Here is a 25,405-nt window from a genome sequence, read left to right on the forward strand (position 1 = left end):
AAGCCTGAAACTCTGAAACTATTAGAAGAAAACATTGGGAAAAACCTGCAAGATATAGGCATAGGAAGGGATTTTTCTAAACTGGACATCAATTGCTCAGGAAACTAGGTCAAGAATCAACAAATAGGACCTCATTAAACTGAAAAGCTTCTGTACATCAAAGGAGACAACCAAGGAAGCAAACAAAACCCACAGAATGGGAGAAAATCTTCACCAGCAATACATCCGACAGAGGTTTATAACCAGAATATATAAGGAACTCAAAAAACAGAGAACTAAGACAAGAAGTAACCCAATTAAAAGATGGGCGAAGGAGCTGAACAGAGAGTTCTCAAACAAAGAAGTAAAGATGGCTAGGAAACATCTTAAAAGATGTTCAACATCACTAATAATCAGGGAAATGCAAATTAAAACCACTTTAAGATTTCACCTTACCCCAGTCAGACATATTAGAATGAAAATTAGGCTGCAGCATCACACAGCAGACACACCATAAAAGGTGAGCAGGAACCCAGGCATTTGGAGATGTAGGGAAGCCTTGGCTCTACAGTCCTCTGGTGGTCTCATACAGCTGGCGGTGCTCTGGCTTCATTGCTCAATGGGAAGCCAATGGCTCCAAAACCAAGAAGTGCTGACAAAGATTAAACCCCTCTGCAGTTCTCAGACAAGGTAAGCAACTAGGTCACATGTCACCTGCCCTCATGGAGAAAATGTTCCTAAAGAGGTCTGTGGCTCAGGATTCCCACTTTAAGCTTCTCCCACCTATGTGTAGAGGGCAAAAAACACCCGTCTCCTACCAAAGACTGTACATCTCATCTCTGGAACCCGTGAGTTAGGCTGCCTAGTAAAGAGACATTAAAGTTGCTTAGCACTGACTTTAACATACGAATACCACCCAGATTATATTAGTAAGGGAGATATGGGTAAAAATTGGGTTAGTTTAAGGGAGGAGGGAGGGAAGGGTATACAAGGAACCTAGGGGATAAAGGGAAAGAAGGAGCTCAAGAGAGGTAGGACCGTAGGAGAAGGGTATTAGTAAGGGAGAAAGGGGGGAAATGGGGGCACTGTTAGTGGGAAAACCATGATGGAGGAGTGAGACAATGCGAGAGATAAACAATGCCTAGCTAGTTTTGAAAACAAGAGGGAACCATATAACTCCTACACCCTACTGACAAATTATACATAGCAGATCCAGAAATATATGTCTAGGTAAGGTTTATCTGAGAACAACTGGTCTTTGCCCAAGATTTATCTACATGACACACGGTAATTAAAAATGCCAGACTGGTGGAACTAACCTTCTTGGGTGTTTAACAGATATGCTTTGAGGCTTATAATAATTTTGTCAGAGGGACATAAAGGACACTTTTTGCTCCTAGCCCTCCTAGGTCAACTATTTCCAGGGGACTCTGAGCATCTCTCAAAATGTCCTATAATGGTGGTGGATCACCTGTCCTCTTGATCAAGGAGGCCAAGGAGACTCCACCAGATGAACTTGAACCAATGTCCAGTCTATAAAGAGGAGGGTCAACACAGAGGAATCATTTCCTCCATAAAGATTAAAGGGGCCAATATAATTTCATAAGAGTCCATATATATGGCTAAAGGCTACATAACAAGCAACAATGCCAGACAAGAGATACCTTCTTTTGAGTTGTTGGCCAGAGTGGCTAAAGAGATTCCCAGACAGTAACCCAGCAGAGAACTGGGAAAATGAACAGCAGATCCCAATCTTATCCGAAGGAATATTGACAACCTGCTTACCGCTAGATGAGAAACAGCTGACCCTCCTAAAACAAAGCCCTCTAGGTAGGCTGACTAGATTCACCAGAAGGGCCAGTAGTGGGGAATGGCTGGGGGTGCCGACAACACAGCAGACAGTAGCAGGGATATCAGAGTATAAGGTCTCTAGTCGGGGGAGGGAGGCTATGGGAGGGTGCTAACTGAGAAGTGGGTGTAAAAATAAATAAATAAATAATAAAATTATTTTAAACAATAAAACATTGACATTCAAGGCATATTCGTTTCTGTTTACTTTTGTCTTTAGTGGCTGTAACTGAAGAGTTTGGGGTTTATATTTATCTTTACCATTACATTGCTTATAAGTAATACTGGACTGCACATGGTGGTGCGCACCTATAATCTGAGCACTTGGGGAGGCAGAGGCAGGTGGGTCTTTGTTAGATCAAGGCCAGCCTGTTCAACATAATTGAGTTCCAGACTACAGGGCCTACAGGGAGAGCTTGTCTCAAAACAAAACAAAACCAACCAAACAAACAAAAAGTACTGAGAGAAAAATAGTGTAGAAGTTATTTTTCTAACAGTTCTGAGCTGTATTTGTGTTGAATAGTCCAGAGTTAATAAAACAAATTTTTCTCCCCAGAAACAGCATTTAAATTTAAAGCCCTGAAGAAGGTTGCACAATTAGCAGTTATAAACAGCCTGGAAAAGGTAAGGTACAACCTCTTTGGTTTTAAAATTTCAGTTTGGTTATGATTTTTACTGAATCTAGTATTTTGAGTATAAAATTCAAGGCTTTTATGATAGTTTCACACGAATTTATGGTATAAACACATTGCAGTAGTTTTGGATTTTTTTTTTTGGTCATTTAATATTAAGAAAAGTTTACTATTTTCATATAAAAACGTTTGTTTTTTTGCTTATAGGCCTTTTGGAACTGGGTGGAAAATTATCCAGATGAATTTACAAAGCTATACCAGATTCCACAGACTGACATGGCTGGTAAGGAGAAGAATGAGTTTTTGGGGGGTTGGGGGGGTAAGAGGGTGACTATCTTAAATGCTTATGAAGTAAAAACTTGATACTTTTCAAGTTATTTTTGGCATGAAAAGTGCTTTTGCATTTTTTATTTTCAACTAATGCCAAGTAGGAAATACTGTTTTTCTCTTATATTTATAATTTATAAAGGATTCATTCCTTTCCCCTTAATTTGAACAAGTAGATAAAAGAAGCTCTAGTCTTTAATGTTTTGATTGAATATTTGATGACTCTCTTAGTAAAAAATTGTGTGTGTGTGTGTGTGTGCGTGTGCGTGCGCGCGCGTGTGTGTGCGTGTGTGTGTGTGTGTGTGTGTTCATTCTAAGGCTTTATTTTGTATTTAGGTAGGCATATCTAAAGGGATTATATTACTTTTAACTGTGAATAAGAACTCTTGAGGACACCAGCATAGCATAGAACACAGATATTTGGGGAACTGGATATTTCCTTTGGGAAACTGTCCTGTCTTTGTTCTTTGGGTACATTACACTTTCCATAAGACTCTAAATGTGACAAAACACAAAGCCCGCCATTCTCAAATTTGGACTTTTCTAGGATGAATCAAGATAAATCTTTTCACACATCCTTTTAAATGGCGGGGCGGGGCGGGGCGGGAGGGGGCTGGAATCCGAAGCCTTCTTCTGACCTCCGAGGCATTGCATGACATGAGGGGGTGGGGCGGGGTGCACTCACATACATGCAGGCAATACAGTCATATATATAATAAATAAAGTATTTTAATGGCTTTGGGTTTTGTGTAGTTTTGACTTTTGACACTAGGGATTTTCTTCTCATCTAATAAGATCATTTAATATTTATATTTTTCATTTAGAGTGTGCAGAAAAGCTCTTTGACTTGGTGGATGGTTTTGCTGAAAGTACCAAACGTAAAGCAGCAGTTTGGCCACTACAAATCATTCTCCTTATTTTGTGCCCAGAAATAATCCAGGACATATCCAAGGATGTGGTTGATGAGAACAACATGAATAAGGTGAGGAAGCAGAATTGGTCCCCACTCTACCTGATGTGGAGCAGTCTGCTCTACTCAAGGCTTGGATTACTTTTGCTTCATTGTTCTTTAAACAGTGTATTTTAGGAGATCATTTGAATTGTAATCATTTTAGGTCTCTTGGTTTGCCAGTCTTAGCAGAGACATACACATAATTTTATTTGGAAGAAGAATGAATAATGCTATTCAGTGATCAAAGGTCTTTGATACTTATACTTTACTTTATTCAGATCTAAAATGTATTTAGAAATTTGTCATTTAGTTACATTCTTGTGTGTATGAATTAAATTTGTCTATTTGTAGGTAAATTGAAAGCTAATAAAGTATTTTCTTCCAAATGCTTCAACAGAATGATTCTGTGGATATGTGTATTTAATATGTATTTTTGTTATTGAACATAACTATTATGACATTTTAATTTTTGCTAAATTAGTAATATGAATTTGGGAATTTTACTCTTTTCTATGACCTGGAATAATATAAATCATAGAAATTATATAATTAGACAGAAATCAGTTGTAAAATCATCAGGATTTGGTATTTGGAAATTTTTCTTTGACTTTTACTTATTATTAATTTTAAAGAAATTAATAAGAGCCAGAGAGATTGCTCAGCAGGTGAAGGCACTTGCTGCCAAGCCTGACAACTGGAGCCCATATGGTAGGAAGGAGAGACCTGAGTCCCACATGTTGTCCTTTGACCTCGATACATGTGCATGTATACATATTCATGTGTGCACACACACACACACACACACACACACAAAATAAATGTTAAAAAGAAAGAAAAGTAATAAATTGGCACAAGGAAATTTCTACTGTACATGGGAAATCATATTCCTAGTAAAAAAAAAAGATGTATCCTTGCTCTGCAGTGTGCTACTGAATATGTTAAAGCTGTAATGAAATGCTTCTTCTAATCATGTGGTTATTAAATTTTAAAAATTAAAAAAAAATAAAGCTGGGCTCTTGCTCCTTTCTCCCCCTCAGTTTGAAACTACCGGTCCTATGACTGGCTATCAATGAGTATTTCTAGAACTAGACTACCTGTTGATCACTATTTATTTATTTATTTATTATTTTTATTTTGTGTGTATGCATATATTGCTTACATGTATATAAGTGCACCCGTGTTGTGTACTGCCCTTGGAGAAAGAAGAGGGCCCTGGATCCCCTGAAACTGGAGTTATGGATGGTTGTTAGCTGCCATGTGGGTGCTGGGATTCAAACCTGGGCCTTCTGTAAGAACAGCCAATGCTCTTACCCACTGAGCCCTCCCCCAGCTCTTAATTACCTTTTCTACGTTATCTTATGTTTATTGTTCTTTGTAGATTTTTGTTAGGGTTATTTTTATTTATTTTTATTTTTATTTCATTTTTTTATGTGTATGAGTATATTGCTTGCATGTATGTGAGTGCACCTGTGTCATGCATTGCCGCAGAGGTCGGAAGAGGGCTTCGGATTCCCCTGAAACTGGAGTTAAGGACGGTTCGTAGCTGCCATGTGGGTGCTGGGAATTGAACCCTGGTCCTCTACAAGAGCAGTCAGTGCTCTTAACTGCTGAGCCATCTCTCCAGCCCCTTTATTTTGTTTTTTAATCTTAAAATTTTCTGATCATGATAAACTACAAATAAAAGCTACTGTTGGCTGTCTTAAGTGCATGGTTTAGTAGTAAGTATAATTTACATCGTTGGATAACCAATCTCCAAAACTTCTTCTCATTTTGTAGAATCAAAACTTAATGCCCATTTCAACAACTCCCCTTTCTTACCCTCTGCCTTTGCTAGGATTAAGAATGTACCCCTCTCCCCCTTTCTTGGCTTTTTTTTTTTCTTTAATTCACTATTACTTTTTACAGAAAAGATACTTTATATTATATTAATATCTTTAATTGTATTAAAACTTGTTTAGTTGTCTAACATGTGGTCCATTTTGGAAATATGTTCTATGTACACCTAGAATGTGTATTCTGCTGGTGTTGATGAGTTTTGCTTTTACCAGGTTAAATAGATTTGAAGATATATATGGAAATGAAGTAGAGAGCTGAGATTTTCATTTAGGAGAAAAACCAAGGAAGAAATTTGTTAGTGAGATCAAAAGAGGCATTGGGATCACAAAAATGGCTTTTTTTTAGGGGCTGGAGAGATGGCTCAGTGGTTATGAGTGCTGGTTGCTCTTGCAGAGGATCTAGGTTAAGCTTTGGCACCCACATGGGAGAGGCAACTCCAGGTTTATGGGATCCAGTGCCCTCTTCCGGCCTCTCTGAGCATTGTATGCATGTGAATTTTTAAAAATTTAACTTAAGTCTTTTGGATTGTTTTTATTTCATGTGTATCAGTATTTTGCCTACATGTATATAAGTACACTGGTGTCATTCAGTGCCTATCAAGGCCAGAAGAGGGCGTCAGATCCCCTGGAACTGGAGTTACAGACAGTTGTCAGCTGCCATGTGGGTGCTGGGAACTGAAACTGGATCCTTCGCAAAAGCAGCCAGAGCTCTTAATCACTGAGTCATCGGTCTAGCCCCTTATTATTATTTTATTTAAAAATTTTAAATTCATGTGTGTGGTTGCCTGCAGAGGCCAGAAGAGGGCACTGGATCCCTTGGAGCTGGAGTTACAAATGATCCATCTGGCACAGGTACTGGGAACTAGAACTAGAAAGATCAGCAAGTGCTCTTACCACTGAGCCATCTCTCTGGCCTCAGATTTTTCAGTTTTAGGAATGAATTTATAGCAACAGAACACCCTTAAGCATATTCTTATTTAGAAGGCTAAAGATTTCTAGAGTAGAAGAAAAGAAAGGAACAATTTGACATATGCTACAACCAAGACATTATACTAGTTAGATGTTAAATATAGTATCAAAAGGCTGGTATGATCAGCTGACTAATGCTGATTTCAAGTGTATAGGAAAGGAGGTTTCTTTTATTCCTATAGTAAGTCAGTAGAGAAAACAGAGAAGAGTTTTTTGACTTGAAAAAGATCAATGATAACTACTTAAATTATGAAATTGAAAGCTATAAGCCATAAGTTTGAATTTTAAAAAATGTTTTATTTTTTGTGTACGAGTGTTTGTCTGCATGTATATAAATGCACCTGTGTTGTGCAGTGTCCAAGGAGATCAGAAGGTGTCAGATCCCCTGGGACTGGAATTACAGATGATTGTTAGCTGCTGTGTAGGTGCTGGGAATCAAACTCCAGTCCTCTGCAAGAGCAGTCAGTGCTCTTAACTGCTGAGCCGTCTCGCCCACCCCTATGAGTTTGGATTTTAGAGCCTTCTAATTTGTTACTAATCTGAAGTAGTACAAGCTTCATGTATTTCAATTCTGTAGAAGCTGTTTCTGGACAGTTTACGAAAAGCACTTGCTGGCCATGGAGGAAGCAGGCAGCTGACAGAGAGTGCTGCGATTGCTTGTGTCAAGCTGTGTAAAGCTAGTACTTACATCAACTGGGAGGATAACTCTGTCATTTTCCTACTAGTTCAGTCCATGGTGGTTGATCTTAAGGTAAGAGTGCTATTCTTTCCCTTCTATAGACTTTAAGGAAATTAAGTGAAGAATAAACTTCCAGTGTAAGTGTTCTGCCAAAGATAATTGCTAACTGTAAAGTTCTGAACTACCTTGGTGGTAAGTTCGGAGGACTTGCTTTGCTGTTGCTGTGCTCATCAGTCTAGACTGAGAGCTTGAAGAACAGTACACAGTGGGTTTCTTAACATAAATATGCATACTTGGGTCTTAAATAATGTAGAAATTAGGGCTTAAGAGGAATCCTAGGTGGTCTGGTCAGTTTTACGTGATATTGAAATCGTAGTATAGGTACAAAAGTTTTCTTGCTACTGAAGGTTACTCTGTGTGGATGATGATGTTTATATACCCTGAAAAAAATACTGTGTGACTATTTAAAGGTCGTTGTTTTCTATTGGGATTTTTATAGAACCTGCTTTTTAATCCAAGTAAACCATTCTCTAGAGGCAGTCAGCCTGCAGATGTGGATCTCATGATTGACTGCCTTGTCTCTTGCTTTCGTATAAGCCCTCACAACAACCAACACTTTAAGGTGAGAAAACTCGTTTTTATGCAGTTATGTCTATTGATGTGGTTATCCTCTGTAAATATGAAGAGACTAGAAAGAGGAATAGGTACACTTTTCTTAGTGTTTCTTAATATTATGTATTAATGCTAATTTCAAGACCTTAACATGCATTTTGTTAAAAAGAACTTCTTTTTGTGTTTTTTTTGTCTTCATTTGGGTTAATGAACTTTTTTTTTTCAGAGAAATGTTTTACCACTTTTTTTCTTTTCTCGGCAGATCTGCTTGGCTCAGAATTCACCTTCTACGTTTCACTATGTGTTGGTAAATTCACTGCACCGTATCATCACCAATGTAAGTACAACAGGTATTGTTATATTGCTTAAAAAAAAATCCATACTTTTTTGTTCAGGGTCATATATTTTTTCCTTTGTAAGAAAGATGTTCTTGGTCTAACAAAAGTTTTGAACTTAGAACTTTCTGTGGTAGAGGAAGTTTCTTGGAGGTTATTGTGTCTAGTATCTGATAAACAATTGTATTTTTATGTTCAATCTTGACCTGAGAGCCTTTATTAAGAAAGATGGAGTTAATGGGATCTTTTGGAAAGAATAACCCTTAAAACATTTTTTTAAAGATCAAAATCTCTTTAGAACAGTGGTACTCAAAATATAATTTAGCACTTTCATTGCAAAAGTTTTTATATATTATTTGAACATGCTTAGCCCTTTACCACTGTGTGATACATTCTGACTTTTCACCTTACCATTTAAGTTAAAAGGAACAGTACTTATATTGTAGCATAGTATGGCACATTTACAAAAGGGTGAGACCTTAATTTGATTGTACTTTTTAATCCTCCTTAATCAAAATGAAATATTAACACATTTCCAAAGAGGTATCCTGGGATGCAGAAGCTTATCAAACAAAATATGTGAACACATTGAAGAGGTATTTCCGATGAGTTTGCTAAGTGAAAGCAGATAGCAAAACCTTATGAGATTTGGACTGTAGAGGTTTAAATTTCTGTTCTTCATATGAACAGTTGTATTTGGATGTTCTCTGGTTCTGTGTTTTATAGTTTCACTTTTATTCATTTACAGATACTTTACATTAATGTGTAAATTGTTCACCTTGTTCCTGCTTTCCTTCCTTAAGAAGGCTTTGATTGCTGGGCGTGGTGTCGCATGCCTTTAGTCCCATCACTCAAAGGCCCACCACTCGAGAGGCAGAGGCAGGCGGATCTCTGTGAGTTCAAGGCCAGCCTGGTCTACATAGTGAGTTCCAGGACAGCTGGGGCTACAGGGATACCCTGTCTCAGAAAGACAAAAAAGAAAAAGAAAAAAAAAGGAAGGCTTTGATCATTGATACCTTAGTATATTTGTCCTATTTATAGTTACAGTCCATTTTAAGATTCTATCTTTGGTGAGTTAAAAATAAGCCCCCACCCCTTCATTTGCCTTGGATATATTGAATTAAACCAAATGCTGCCTGTATTTTCTTCTAAATACTCCTGCGGGGGGCGGGGGGGCGACAACTGCTAATAAAGTTATCTAGTGGCATAGCAGTGTTTTGGGAAGATTGTTCTTTGTTATTCAGCATGGCCTATGGCCTCCTGCCGTGGGGGACACTGATCAGTCATTTTGGTTCTCAATTCAAGTCCTGGCAGTTGATCTGTATCTCCTGCATCATGAGCAGCTGAGAATGCCCAGGAGAGCAGTACTTCCCTCGGCCGAATGTCACTGACTTAAATTACAGGTGGAAATTACATTAAATATTATTTATTCCAAGTTTAATGAGTCTGAATATAGGTAAGGTCTATTTGTACTAAAAACTTAAAATCCTTTGCATTTGCAAGTAAGTCAGGTCATTATTCTCTCAGGATTTAATTTTAAAGCTAAGAAACAAAAAGTGATTTTTTTTTTCCCACCTTCCTCCCCTTTATGTATTTAAAAAAAGGTGTTACTTTCCTTTCCTCTGATTCATAGAACTAAAACTATTCCATTTGTTAACAGTGAATAATTTTATGTAGACATTAAAATTTAATAAATCCAAGTTTATACCCTTTGAATATTTTGTGACTAGTTACTTTAATTGTGAAATATTTTTGTCTATAATTGAATATATAGAGCACTTTCAAGCATGGACTTGGCATTGCTGTAAGTGGCTAAGCTGCTCCTTTCTGGGTTTCAAGCATGCCTGGAGTGTTGCTTCATGCATGCCTTGGTGTACCTAGTGAAAGTGGTTGTGCATCCCCTGTACTCCAAGGAGTACTGCATGTGTGGAGATGGAGTGTGTCTATATCCGAGGTGGAGTCAAATGGACATTTTTTTTTTTCCCTAGGGTCTTCCTGTAGCCCCAGCTGGCCTGGAACTCACAGAGATCCTCCTGCCTCTGCCTCTGTGTGCCACCACACATGGCTGGACATTTATTTTTGTAAAGAAACTATATTGATTAATTTTTAAATACTGAGCATCGGTAGCCTTTCAGTGAAATAGTTTGAAAGGTAACATAAAGATGAGGCCAAAGTGTCTTTAAAGTTATACCTTAGATAGCAACACTTTATCATTAGAGATTGCTTGATAAATTGTTGGAGTCTATCTCTCACCCAGGCTTACAGCTAATAGATATTGAATCTAAAGTACTTTGTAATTGAAAAGAATTGTTTATAAAAGTAAATATGGGAATTTATGCAATTGAGTATTAGAGTTTCACTGGAAAATTTTACTAGGGAAATATTTTATGTCTTGAAATCATATAGATTATTTCCTGAATATATAGACTCCAGATCTTAAATTTATTTGTATATACTTTCTTTTTAAAATACTCTTTGTTCAATAGACCTTTTTTTTTTGGTCTCTTTTGAGACAGGTTCTCCCTGTAGCCTCAGTTGGCCTGGAACTCGCAGAGATCCGCCTGCCTCTGCTTCCCAAGTTCTGGGATTAAAGGCATGTACCACCATGCCTGTACTGCTCCAGGCTCAGTACACTTAAGTTCCCCCTTTCCATGGTCCTTAGCCAGTTCACAGCTTTTAAAATTATCACATTCCCCCCCAAATAAAAGTTTTATTATTCTCTTGAGGGTTTATGTAGAATTAGTAATGTGTGGAGTTTTATTTTGCTTCTTTGAAATGTACTTATAGACAATTTATAAGCACTGTGTTTAGATCTAAAACTTGTCACTTTTTGAAATTTTTAAAGTCTTATTCACTATTTGAATTTTGTTTCAATGTAAATTTTTAGTAGTTTCTAGAATGGTAATTATATTCTCACTTTTTAAAAATGATATGCCTTAAGAAATAAAGTGTAGTTTTAAGATCTGTGTTATATTAGCTTTTCAAAGCAGTTGGGATATGCAGATATGCAATTGGGAAATTCACAAAGTAACAGACATGTAAGTGACCTGTGTACAGCTGGGATAGCACAGATTGCAAGTTTTTTCTTGTAGCAGTTTATTGTAGTTTACCCGCTGACAGTTTGTATATTGAGAATGAGGTAGTCTTTTTCTGCTGAGAAGTGATTAAAGAAATTATTTCCAGGGAATTTGAAAATTATTTAAATAACCTCTTGAGGAATGCCACACAATTCATGTTTATAAATATTATAGAAGTATTATTTTAAAATAACAAACATTAAGGGAGGATTAGATCTATTTAATTGGCTAGTTTCAGACTAGACATATTTAATAACTACTTAAAATACTTTTTTACTAACATCATGTTGTCTAATTTTTAGTCCTAATCAAAACTGTTTCTTTTATTTCAAACTAAATGAACTAATGAAAAATGATAAAAATTATTGAATCTTAAGCCTGAAAGTTATTATATAGGGTATACCTGGAACCATAGTTCACATTATACAGCTATCAGAAATGTTTACATAGCAAGCTGGTGTGGTGGCTCATGTCTATAATCCCAGTGACTGAGGCCAGTTTGGACAACATATTTCCAGGCCAGCCTGATAATACCTCAAGACCCTGTGTCAATAAAGAAAACCAAAAAGTGCCCCCCCCATTTGTATAGGATGTTATATGGGATGCATGTCTCACTAGTTTGTCAGATTCTGATTTTATACAATATGTAGGACAAAGGGGGCCCTTTACTCAGTGTACTTTTCATCATCGTTTTGCTACTTTAAGCTAGTTGACACAAGTGCTATAATTTACCAAGTACATGAAATCCAATTGTGTTAGCTGATTTGAGATGTTATATGCCCCAAATTTGAGAAATGCACCATGTAACTGTGGTAGTGTTAATTATCAACCTGATAAAATCTAAAGATGGGCATCTGAGCATGTCTGTGAGGATTGTCTTGATTATGCTAATTGAAAAGCAAAGACCTGCCCACTCTGTGGCCCATTCCCTGTGCAGGGTGTCCTGGCCTGGCTAGGAGTGGAGAAAGTGAGCTGAGCACTAGCATGCATGCTTTTATCATTTCCTGATTGTGGATATGATGGAACCAGTTCCCTCAGGCTCCTGCTTCTGTGATTTCCTTGCTGTGATGAACTCTAACCTAGAACCATGAGCTAAAAAAAACCTTTACTCCCTTAAGTTGCTTTTGTCAGAGTATTTTATGACAGCAACAGAAAAGTAAGCTAGGACAATAACTAAAATGTGGCTGTTTGTAGGAATCAGCTAAAATAAATAGCTAAGGGACAAACACAATCATAATATCTTACATTTTATTTGAGACAAAGTTTCATTGTGTAGCTCAGGCTGTCCTTGAACTTGTAATCCTCCTGCCTCAGCCTCCCTTGTGCTAGGATTATAGGCATGTACTACTATGCCTGCCTTAATTTTGTATTTACCTTTCTTATAAATAGACTTTGTAATCCACAATTTTGGTTAAGGTTAATATAACTTGATGTAGCTCAAAATATTGTGAGTTGTGAGTGGGGAACTTAAATGTTGAGACTAGCTTAATTTTGAATAAAAAGGAATCTCTATATAGGATGTGAAGCTATTAAGTCACTCTTATTTACTGTATGAATATATTATAATTCTTGCAGATATTTTCTTTAGCTGGAACATTTTAAGTTGAAAATCTGTATTTTAAATCATATTGTTTCATGTACATTCTCTCTAGTGAAAATTCATCTAGTTGTTTTTCTATGAATGAACTTTTCTAATTTAGTGATTTTTTCCCACAATTTTATCATCTTTTGAAGCATACTAATTCAAAATATATGAATTAAGTTTAAAGATCTTTTTAAAGATACACTTTCAAATAAAACAGGTATTCTCAACCAGCTTGGTAGGCTAAACAGAAATAGAAAAAGTATCTATATAAAAATAATTGTTTTTAAAAAATACTTAGCTAGAGCTAGAGACATAGCTCAGTGGTAAGGCACTTACTTAGCATGCACAGGCCCTGGGTTTGATCTCTAGCATCATTAAAAAAAATAGGGGGAGGGTGCTGATGTAAAAATGCTTAAAGTTAGGATCAGTTTGTCTTTGTTTATGGTGACCAGTTAGTCTCTTTGTGTATTGTGCCATCATTGCTTATCAATTTAAGATTATAGGGTTACTAATGGCTTTCATTTACTAATTTCATGTTGTTAATTATTGTTGTTTGTAAACATTTAACTGATGGTTTACATAGTCTTTCAACATTGTGTTGAGCCACTAATCTCATGTAAAGCTGTGATAATAACCTCTTATCTGGGGAAAATACATAATATATGCATGTGTTTCTTGAGATATGTTAAACATTAAACTTTTTTTAAAAGATAAAACATTGGCTAGCGAATTCTCCAACGACTTTTTCAAATTCAGTAGGCTGTTGTTAAGAAAAGACTGCCTCATTTGCATGTGCTCATTATTATATTGTAAAATATGATGTTTGGGTTAGTGTTTGACTTAAAGACATCATTCGAAGACTTTGAAAATCATACTCTTTGTTTGCATGGTCTTAGCAAGTTTCTGACTAAAGGATAAAACCTAAAATTATGGCATAAATAACCATATAACTCAAGTAATTTTGTACTTGTTTCCTTTATGTTTTCTGTTTTTCTACAGTCTGCGCTGGATTGGTGGCCTAAGATTGATGCGGTATATTGCCACTCAGTTGAACTTCGGAATATGTTTGGTGAAACGCTTCATAAAGCAGTGCAAGGCTGTGGCACACACCCAGCAATACGAATGGCACCAGTAAGAAATCACGAGTTTTGAATTCTACCTTTCTACTGCAGCTTTAATGTCTTTTTCTCATTCTTGCTGATTTGATTTTAGAGAATCAAATGGGCCTTTTTGTATAAATGTGGTATGTTGTATATTGCAATATTAATGGCTGGTTAACAATATTTGCTTTTTTTTTTTTAATTTTTCTTAGAGAATTCTTCTCAGAAAATGCTGTTAAAATCTTAATAAGTCTTGTTTTTCTCCTTCTGATTTTAGTTTCTTTTTCCTATAACTTTTTCTTGCTCAAATATTTTGATTAGCTTTTCTTTTTCAAGGATGAGCAATGGAAGCTGACTCCTGGGTTAGAGTGAATGTTCTTTGGATGCTGAATAGTGCACATAGAAAATTAGGAAAAAAATGAAACTTTTTTTTTTTTACTGAAACTATTTCATATTTTAGCAAATGTAGGCATTTAGCAAAATTTGAGCATTTAAAAATGATAGACACTTTGATATTGAAATTTATTTAAATTTAATAAAGTCATACTTATTAAATTAAGTGTTAAGAGATTAGTTATTACCAAATTTTAAAGCTCATATGAAATCAGTTTGAACAGCTAATAGTATGATTGTGTAAGTGGTTTCTTGGTGTTTATATGTGGGAAGAGCATTATTCATGGCAACTCTTGACATTGATTGGTGGTGCTTTGTCTTCTGCTTCTTATTTTCTATTCTTATTGGCTGCTGTCGCTCACATGATCAGATGCCAACCAGTCACTGTTTTGCATGGCAGTGGGCTTCTGTGGCTGTAAGTATTTATGACCCATTGTAACTACCTCAGAAAAGTACTTTATTTCTTTGACTTTTCTGTGTATAGTTACCATTATAGTCCCATCATGTCATTTCAGATGAAATATAGCATGTCTTCCCCTGTTGGTTTTATCTAGTAAATTAACTACCTCACACTTATAGTTCAGACAGCTTCCTCCCTGGCATGCTTCTCTTTCAAAGTTCGGTGGTCAGCAGGTATTTCGTACTATATGGTTAGGTTCACTCTTATCCAGTTGTTAGTAACTGTTTCTGAGAATGTCAGGTGAAGTTTTCTATGCCATGTATTTTGATGTCATTTATCCTAAAATATAATGACTAAAGAGGCATGTCATGATTTTTTTTTTTTTTCCTGGTACTGGGGATCAAACTCAGGTTCCCATGAATGCCAAGCATGTACTCTTCAAGCTGAGCTGTATCTTAAGCCTGCCTCAATGATATTTTATTAAATATCCTCCAATATGCAAGATTATTTTTAATTGACTTTTTGTGATGCCAAGTGCACAACTTTTTTTTTTTTTTTTTTTTTTTTTTTGGTCTTTCTGAGACAGGGTCTCCCTGTAGCCCCAGCTGTCCTGGAACTCACTATGTAGACCAGGCTGGCCTTGAACTCACAGAGATCTGCCTGTCTCTGCCTCCCGAGTGCCGTGATTAAAGGTGTGCACTACCATGCCTGGCACAACTTTTTTTTTCTAATGTAAAAAAATTTTGTCAGGCATGGTAGTATATGCCTTTAATCCCAGCATTTGGGAGGCAGAGACTGATTTCTGTGAGATTGAGGCCATCATGGTTTGCATAGCAAGTCCCAGGCTAGCTGGGGCTAGAGGGTTAGCCTGTCTCAAAAAACACAGGTATAAGTGTAAATATAAACAACAGCTTTGTAAATATTATTTAGGCTTTTTTCAAAGTTTTAGTTATTACTTGAAATTACCCCCCACCCCAGAAGGAAGGCATGCTAGCCATCAAATCCAGGTGCTAATCCATGCACACCTCTACCACTTAGCTGTATCTCCAGCCTGGAATTATTGTGGGCCAATGATATAGCTCAGTGGTAAGGTGCTTAATCTAATATGCATGAGGCCTGCCCCCACCCCCGGAAAAATATTTTGTGCTTTATTACTTCTTATAATAGTAAGAGATAATAATTGGAATTGGTAAAAGAGTCATATTCACTTCCTGTTAATATTCAGTTTAATAGCTGCTATTTTTGTGCATGAGCACTGAAACAAAATGAAAATCATTCTTTTGAACAGACAGATTTGATTGGTAGTCTGAAGTTTTCTGCATTTAGAAGTTTCTTAGCTCTAGTTATTAGTTGACTCTTAAGAGCTATATTATGTTATGATCATTGTTATATATGTCATAACTATAGAGAGAATTTCTTTTGGTTCAAGGACAGCTATGACAGGGTTTATTTATTTTTTTTTCTTCTGATTAGTCTCTAAAAGTATCAGTGACATTTAATTTTCAGAATTATTTTTAAGCTTTTTTTCTTGAGCCCCAGGCTGTGTAGTTTGGGCAGGCCTTAAATGCACTATCCTTCTGCTTCCACCTTCTGAGTGTTTTAAAGTTTTTTATAGTTGTATTATGGAATTCTGAATGCATGTGCATGATGACTAGGAAGACTTTCTGGCTGATATTTTCACCAAAGAAAATGGAAAGTTAATATGAATTGATTATCTAGAATAAGAAAGGGTGGGAATTTGGAGGATTCTTAAGGTAAACATCACCCATCATATACTTTGTGTGCTAACACACAACAGATATGCCTGTGGGCTATCTGCTGTTTGAATCATCTCAAATGATGGGGGCCTCTGATAAATCTGAGCCTTCTGGTTGCTGCAGAAGTAGCAGTCAAGAAGTTCTGTCTAGGGACTGGAGAGATGGCTCTGCAGTTAAGAGCGTCGACTGCTTTTGCAGAGGACCTCGGTTTGGTCCCCAGTGCCTATATGGAGGCTAACAACCGACCTTAACTCCAGTTCTAGGGGATCCAGTGCCCTCTTCTGACCTCTCCAGGCATTGCATGACACAGGTGTTTTACAGTCATTCAGACAAAACATTGATACACATAAAAATAAATTAAAAAGTAAAAATAAAGAAGTTTTGCGCTGGAGAGATGGCTCAGTGGTTAAGTGCACTGGCTGCTCTTGTAAGAGTCCCAGCACCCACATTGCCCTAACAGCCGTCCATATCTCCTGTGCCAGGTGAATCTGACACCCTCTTCTGTCCTCCAAGGGCATTACATGACACGGGTGCACTTACATACATGCAGGCAAAATAGTCATACACATAAAATAAAAAAATAAGTTCTGTTTATAAAAAGATAAAACAACATCTATATTTCAAAGTTTGACAGTTGCTGGGTGTAGTGGTGCACACCTTTATTTGCAAGCATTTGGGGAGGCAGAGGCAGATGGATCTCTCTGCAATCAAGGCCAGCCTGATCTACATAGTGAGTTCCAGGCCAGCTGGAGCTACATGGAGATCTTTTTTCCAAAAACAAAAATAGAATGAAGTCTAACAACTTCCATATATTTGGGAGACAAGTTACTTGATAGTCTTTTTCCTCTTCAAAGTAGAAAAATGTCCCTTGTCACTTCTGGTCATCTATTTCTGATTATTCCACAAGGCAGCCTTTCAGATGTTTTGAATAAATTTATCCCAGTATCCTAAGAGTTCTTATTTAATATGAACTTACTTTATATAAGTAGCATCAGAAGGGGTTTAATTTTGTCAACTGTCTTTGAAAGTGTTTGTTTTACTTGTTTTGATAGTGAAACAAACTGAGGCCAAGTCTCGTTAAAGGAATTAAAATGTCGTATGACTAGTAAATGGTCAACTAGAGTTAGTTCTGAAGTTTCTTGATACCCAGCCTTGTGTTTTCTAAGTTGTTGAGTTGGCTTCTCTTATTAACAAACTAACGTGATAAAAGTGGGAGCTCTGCCTGACTCTTCAGCATAGGGTCTGAAGCTCCTAGAGCAACACCTCGGGCATATACATCAGGGCATGCAGTATATTTATTGAGTGAATTAACAAATGAATTTCTTAGTTGACTAGACTCAAAAATCCTTCTCCACCTGGGTTGCTTCTCTTGTGGAAAGACCACCTTAACACATTTTTTCAAAAAATATTTTTATTATTTTTATTTTATGTGTATGAGTGTATTGCCTTCATGTATGTGAGTACACCTGTGCCATGCAATGCCACGGAGGTCAGAAGAGGGCTTTGGATTACCCTGGAACTGGAGTTAAGGACGGTTCATAGCCTCCATGTGGGTGCTGGGAATCAAACCTGGGTCCTCTGTGAGAGCAGTCAGTGCTCGTAACTGCTGAGCTATCTCTTTAGCCCCTAACACATTTTTTAAGATTAAGATAACTTACTAAGATCTGACTTCAATCTTAGTACTCAGGAGGCAGAGGTAGGCAGATCTCTGTGAGATTTAGGCCAGTCTGGTCCACATAGTGAGTTTCAGATGGGATAGGGCTAGAGAGACCCTATTAAAAACAAAAACAAAAACAAAACAAAACAAAACAAAAGATCTAACTTCATAACATGCTTTGGATATGATGTTTTTAGTAATATAGTTGAATATGGCATTATTATTTTATGTTGAACTTTGGTCATTGAAACTTTAGCTTTTTTCATATGAATGTTGTGCCCTTGCTTCTCTTCTTTGTACATTTAAATTTTGAAATGTTTGTCTTAGCAATAATAATGTACATTTTAAAACTAGAAATCTTCTGCTTTAATAAAATTCAAATGTGATTTGAAAGCAGTCTTAGATGGGATCTTGTCTTAGATATTTCTTAATGTCTTTGAATAAGTCTTTTAGTTTCAAATTACCGAGTATTTTCAACCCCTAATGATGACCTGAACCTCTGGTTCAGGCATAGCTGACTTCTTTCACCAGAGCACATATCAGCTTAGAGTCCTGCTAATGTCTGTGGTAGAGAGGATGAGCTAGTAAATGAATTATTATTTCTTACATTTCTAGTTAAGAAATAATTTGTAGCCCAGCTGGCCTAGAACTTGCTATGTATTATCAGGCTGGCCTTGAACTCACTGAGATCCGCCTGCCTCTGCCTCCCCGTGCTGTGACTAGAGGTGTGTGCCACCATGACCAGTAAGAAACTATTTGTTTCTTAAGCAGCAAATTGTTTCTGGCTTCATATAACCCACTAAGTCATTACATTCAAAGCATTTGTGCTAAATACATTTATTTTAGATTTTATATTAGACCATCATAACAGAACAAAACTTACATATTGATACCTGACATCAAACTAGTAGTTACTTTAAAAAATAATGATAAATAGGAGAGAAGTTTTTTTATCTGCTGATTGTCCTCTGATTTTCTGTTCCTGTGAAATGATTGCATCAGGGAAGGGCGTTTGAAAGTCACACTTAGTTTTACATCATAGTTGGTTTACTCGAAGTTTAACCTTGATCTCGGTTTGGCTTTGAAAAAAAATATATACATGTATAGATGTATATGTATACATATATGTATGTGGTTTAATAAGAGCAAATACTTAAAAACAGGATTTATTAGGTACATTTGGTATATATTTAATATTTGTGAATTTTGGTATTTAGTTTTGAATTTGCTTTCTTATCAATACAGAATACAAAAACTAATTTTCAAGGGCTTTTTCCTATTCCAAGATGTATTCACACAAGCAATAGTAAAGAGTAACAGATAACCCATTCTGTATCTCTAATTTTTCAAGTAGTTTTATACTATTATTTGTTATTGTCAACTTTTTAATGATCACATAATCTGTGCTTATCATTTCTTAAACATCGAGAACAGTATGTGTCATAAGCTGTTCATCTCTGCTTGTTAATGTGGAAAGAAAACAGTGTTTACTTAGGCATTTCATCGTGGTTGAAGAGAGACTGCACATAGTCTATCTGTATGTCTGTATTTATGCTTACTGTAGGCATCCAAGTCAAAAGCAGATTTGTGTGTGTGTGTGTGTGTGTGTGTGTGTGTGTGTGTTATTTTAAAGGAAAAAAGGAAATGTTTTATAATAATAAAGGGCAAGGTGATGGAGTCCAAAATGTAGTTGGATTTTTGATTGAATAATATCCACAGTTAATTGTTTTAGTTTATTACTGTAATTGAAACACGTTTTCTATAGTTTGATCTTTCTTAAAGAGTTCTTGCTGTTCTTTAAGCAAAGTGTATGTGTTCTATAACTTTAGAGAGGGAAAATGCCATCAAAATAAAAAGAAAAATTTTAACTGAAGCCATAAATACAAAGATTGCCTAAATAGGACATTTCATGAATTCTAAAACAAGTTTATTTTTACTTCTGTCTGAGATTTCTCTCAGGTTGGAGGTGTGTCTTACTTTGTATGGTCTCTTATGATTTGCAGTAGTTTTTCATTTCTTTTGGTACAACAAAGAAGTGATACATATCTTACAATTGACAGTGTTGCATAGTCTACAAAATATTTGTGTACATATGTGTGGGACACATGTTTGTTAGAGTTGACTTTCCCTGTGTGTATTTGCGTAAGGTACAGACCCAGTATTTTTCCTCTTACCTTTTCACATTTTGAAAGACAGTTTTTTTTTTTAACCTAGGAGTCAACCTGATGTTATATCTTTGATATTTTAATCAGATTTTCATTAAGACTTACTAGATTATTATAGAAGAACAGTGTAAATGGTATAAAACAATTTTTTTCTTATAACGTAATGTTAAATTTATGCTTACTAGTTTGTGTTTCTGCCAATCCTATACATTTGGTGGTATTAAGTTTTGTTTTCAAAGCTTTTTAAATAATTTCTTTTATAAAGATGGGTAGCTATTCTGAGTCTGATGTCTGATTCTTAATAAGGTGATGTCATTTTTTTTGTTTTGTTTTGTTACTAGAGTCTTACATTTAAAGAAAAAGTAACAAGCCTTAAATTTAAAGAGAAACCTACGGACCTGGAGACAAGGAGCTATAAATATCTTCTCTTGTCCATGGTGAAACTGATTCATGCAGATCCAAAGCTTTTGCTTTGTGTAAGTATTTTTACTGAAATGCTCTGGAAATATTGCAGTAAGTTAGTAATTACAGATCCTTTTTGATCATACGAGGAACCTCTTAAAATATTCCAAAGAAAACTGACTTATAGAGAATACTACTATAATTAGATTCGGTTTTCTAACCTTCTTAATTTCCCTTATCATTGAGCTTGCTTTAGTGGCATCACTTGTTCTTGTTCTGTTATTAGATCATGCATTACAGTTCAGGTGTACACCTGGGATGGTGTGGAGTAATGAAACCCATAAATCGTAGTGTGCTCTAAATCTGCACACTCATTCTTTTTAATCCTCTCTTGCTATTGCCAAACACGTTAGCTTTCATAGCCCCCTTTGTTCCTTTCAGCAGTCTTCTGTTATCATTGGCTCTGCCTGACCAAATTAGAAGAGAAGGTAAACATAGACATGGTTAGTTTTCAGGTATTGTCATAAGTCTGCTTTATATTGTCTCAGGTGTATTAAATTCCTGACATTACTTTGGTACACAGAGTAATTAGGGGCTAATGTAAATACTGTAACTGAATGATAGTTCCGTGAAATGATTAAAAGCATGGGCTCTAGAGACAGGTAATTTTTTTTTTTTAATTCTTTGTGTCTAAGGTTTTTCATCTGAAATTGTAGATAATAACAATTCTGACACCAGAGAAATCACTATGAAGATTGAAATGATGTGTATAAAGCTTTTAGGAACAATTCCTGGCATACAATAAGCACTAAAGAAATTAGTTACTGGTACTATTAATAAGATATAGTTAAGATGAACATTATTAATGTCCAAATATAACAACTTGAATTGTTCATAGGGTGGCATTTTTAACCTTTGTCAGGTCTCTCCATTCCCAGGAGAGCTGCATCAAGCAACGTAATTACTGCTTTATTTAGTGTCCAGCTTTTTAAATGCTTTGGTGATTTAAGTTTTGCTGGTATGCCCTTCCAATTACTAAAATACATGTGCTTGTAACTAGATTCCTGTGGGTTTCAAGTTCTGTGAACTCTCTGCATGCACACACACACGCACATGCACACACACATTTGTTTTCTGAGACAAGGTCTTGCTGTGTATCCTAAACTGGCTTCAGATTTGCTATGTGTCCCAGGCTGTACTGAGCTAGATCTTCATGAGTTCTGGTATTGTAGGCATATACCACCACAGGTGCTTCTACTCTAACATTTCAAGAAATATTTACATGTGAGCAATTTTTTCTGATAATATGGGGTCGGGGAGACAGAATGAATTCCCAGAAGAATCACAGTTATGCAGCCCCAAAGGCGGTCTATGATATTTTTGAGGTATTTGGAAACTCACCCAAATTTGAGAGTCTGGTAGAATAGTTAGAAAATTTGTCAGTGAGACTCTGAAAACAATGACGTGCCTTTTCTCTTCATTTCTTAAGTTGTGTGGTATTTCACCATGATGTTGTATAATATTATAAATTATGTGGCTGTAATTTATGTTCAACAATATGCTAAACTCACCTGTGTCTTTCATGTTAAATAGGTTATCATATGAAGAACAAGAGTTTAGCTTGTTTGAATAAAGAGTGCAAGCAAAATTTGCAGTTTTCCAAGAGTTAGGGAAATTCCTTTTTTCCCCATGAATGATGTTGGAGATTGAACCTAGAGTCTTGTAGTCTTGCAATGCTAGGCAAATGCTCTACCAGTGGACTACACTCCTGGCCTTTGTGGGTTTTTTAAATTCTGTGTTGCTAGGAATCAGCCTGTGTTTGATAGGCAAACCACATTACCCCCGAGCACAGCACAGCCCCATGGAAATTGCTTTCTTTGCTGCCATCTAGTGGTTAAATAACTTTTCTCATAATAACCATACGAATGTTAGAGGGATTATTTTATATATCAAAATTCTAAATCTTAGTTAATAGGGGAATCTAGGCATGGCCTCAATTGTGGCATTTTAAAGCAATATGGTCTGTATTCTGCTCTGCCCTCTTTGTCCTGGTCTGTGTTACTCCAGTTTTTTACAGCTTCCTGACTGTTTAACTTTCATCATTTCTTACATTCTCCCTCACCGTTTCTCTGCACTGAAGTTAACAGTGTCCTCTTCAAAAAAAGAAAACCTTAACATACCCTTGGCCCAGATTAAATTTTTTGACTGAAATTGTTCTTGGATTAAAGGCCGAACCCCAGATAAAATTTGAGGCCACGCAGAGCCTTCCCTCATCTGTCACTTCCTGTGCATCTAGCCTTACCTTCTTTTCTCTCTTCTAGTCAGCATGACCTGTCAGGCCCTTTTGCTCACTGTATTCCCTCATATTTTGCATTGCATTTGCTCCTCCTTCTGCCTGTGATCTGTTTTGTTTCCTCTTCATATAGTAATTCCTGCTAATTCTAAGCTATTGTCACTGCTCTATGGAAACCTCCCCGATTAGGCCACATTTCCTGCTTCCCATTCTCATAGCTGAAGGTACCTTCATAGCTCCTACCTTGTTTACATTTTGACATTTGATCTGGTTAGTTTGTTAATATTAGCTTTCCTCATGAGACTATATGCTGCTGGAAGGTAGGAAACATCTTTTATTTATTGCTGTGTCTTTGGTGTTCAGCAAAGTCTATTGGGTTATAAATAGTGAGCATCAGAAAATAGGCAAATACATTGGAGTTACAGGCATACTGGAGTGAGAGCTTGCATTAGTCATTGCAATGAGGTAAAATCTGTAGTCAGCAAATTAAATAGATGCAAATTAAGCTGGCCTCACTTAAGTGACCCATATGTTCTTTTATTTTTTTCTTCATTTGTTTTGAGATGGGGGTCTCACAGTATAGCTCCAACTGGCCTTAGAACTCAAAATTGCCCTAAGTCAGCCTCTTAACTGCTGGAATTGCATGTGTGTGCTACCATGTCTGGCAAACTATGTATTATTGGAGTCTAAGGAGATCTTGCAAGTAATGAGAAACAATATCTTTTAAAAAAATTGTATTTATTTTATGTGTATGAGTATATTGCCTACATGTATGTAAGTGCACCCATGTTGTGCAATACCCAAGGAGTTCAGAAGAGGGTGTCAGATTCCTCTGGAGCTGGATTTACAAATGGTTGTTACTCGCCATGTGGGTACTGGGAATTAAACCCGATTCCTCTGCAAGAGCAGTCAGTGCTCTTAATTTGGAGCTATTTCTCCAGCTCCAAGAAGCAGTTTCTTTAAAAAGGTAACATGGTGTCTGGCTCCTGCTCTCATAGCCATTGCAGTACAGTGAGCTCCGTAGAGACAGCACAGAGCAAGTGAGAGTCGGACGGGCACTGGGCGACTCTGTGCCTCGCTGAGGAAAACCACTAAACATGAGCAGAGGAGATCCTAAGCTGAGAGGCAAAATGTCATCATAGGCATTCTTTGTGCAAACTTGCGGGGAGGAGCACAAGAAGCAGCACCCTGATACTTCTGTCAACTTCTCAAGAGTTTTCTAAGAAGTGCTCAGAGAGGTGGAAGACCATGTCTGCTAAAGAAAAAGGAAAGTTTGAAGACATGGCAAAGGCTGACAAGGCACGTTGTGAGAGAGAAATGAAAACCTATATCCCTCCTAAAGGGGAAACAATGAAGTTCAAAGATCCCAGTGCTCCCAAGAGGCCTCCTTCGGCTTTCTTCTTGTTCTGTTCTGAGTATCACCCCCAAATCAAAGAAGAGCATCCTGGCTTATCTCTTGGTGGTGATGCAAAGAAATGGGGAGAGATATGGAACCACACTGCTGCAGATGACAAGCAGCCTTACAAGAAGAAAGCTGCCAAGTTGAAGGAGAAATATGAAAAGGATATTGCTGCCCCCAGAGCTAAAGGAAAACCTGATACTGCAAAAAAAGGGGGCTGTCAAGGCTGAAAAGAGCAGGAAAAAGAAGAGGAGGAAGATGAAGAAGATGATGGTGATGAATAAGTTTGTGCTATCGAAGTTTTTTTTTTTCCTTGTCTATAAAGCATTTAACCCTCTTAGTGTCAACTTGACACACCTGGGTTGAGGGAGCCTCAATTGGGGAACTGCCTTCATTGGACTGGCCTGTGGCCATGTCCATGGGGCACCTTCTTGATTGTTGAGTGATGTGGGAGGGCCCAGCCCACTGTGGGTGGTGCCATCCCTGGGCAGGTGGGCCTGTGTTGCATAAGAAAGCAGGCTGAGCAGGGACCCGGGGAGCAAGCCAGTAAAGCAGCATTCCTCCATGGCCTGTGCTCCCGCTCCTGCTTCCAGGTTCCTGCCCTGAGTTCCTACCTTGGGCTCCTTGATGATCTGTGACCTGGGAGATGTAAGCTGAAGTAAACCCTTTCCTCCTCATGTTGGTATTGGTCAGAGTATTTTGTCACAGCAATGGAGAAAATAACTAGGACGGAAGTTGGTACCAGAGAGTGGGGTATTGCTGTGATACACCAGAACCAGTTGTTTTTGGGAAGATTGTGGAAGCATTTGGAACGTTGGGCTGGAAAAGCCAGCGCGAGCTTAGAGTTTGTTGCTGTGGAGCTTGGAACAGTTCTGCTGAAAGAGTTGTGAACAACAGAAGCCTGGCTTGTGAAGCTTCAGAGGGAAGCAGAGACTATCAGGGCTGTTTGTGTGCTGCTTTGAATTGAGAATCTGTGGGTTCTGGTCAGCTGGGGCTGAAGAATCAGCTG

General features: G+C 37.1%; 1 protein-coding gene and 1 pseudogene across 6 annotated transcripts in view; both read left to right on the plus strand.

Annotated features, from left to right (window-relative positions):
* Positions 1 to 25,405, plus strand: part of Nf1 (neurofibromin 1) — a 314,026-nt gene that overhangs the window by 79,245 nt on the left and 209,376 nt on the right. For all 6 annotated transcript variants that reach the window (XM_029557899.1, XM_029557898.1, XM_029557900.1 and 3 more), the window contains exons 6-13: positions 2,384 to 2,451; positions 2,667 to 2,742; positions 3,611 to 3,768; positions 7,120 to 7,293; positions 7,721 to 7,843; positions 8,096 to 8,170; positions 13,830 to 13,961; positions 20,644 to 20,778. In XM_029557899.1, coding sequence (XP_029413759.1) covers positions 2,384 to 2,451; positions 2,667 to 2,742; positions 3,611 to 3,768; positions 7,120 to 7,293; positions 7,721 to 7,843; positions 8,096 to 8,170; positions 13,830 to 13,961; positions 20,644 to 20,778 — 941 coding nt within the window. The remainder of the gene's footprint in view (positions 1 to 2,383; positions 2,452 to 2,666; positions 2,743 to 3,610; positions 3,769 to 7,119; positions 7,294 to 7,720; positions 7,844 to 8,095; positions 8,171 to 13,829; positions 13,962 to 20,643; positions 20,779 to 25,405) is intronic.
* On the plus strand, positions 24,095 to 24,680 carry LOC103724509 (annotated as a pseudogene).

Source organism: Nannospalax galili, unplaced genomic scaffold, assembly GCF_000622305.1.
Source record: "Nannospalax galili isolate Female #2095 unplaced genomic scaffold, S.galili_v1.0 scaffold8, whole genome shotgun sequence".
Classification (NCBI taxonomy): domain Eukaryota; kingdom Metazoa; phylum Chordata; class Mammalia; order Rodentia; family Spalacidae; genus Nannospalax; species Nannospalax galili.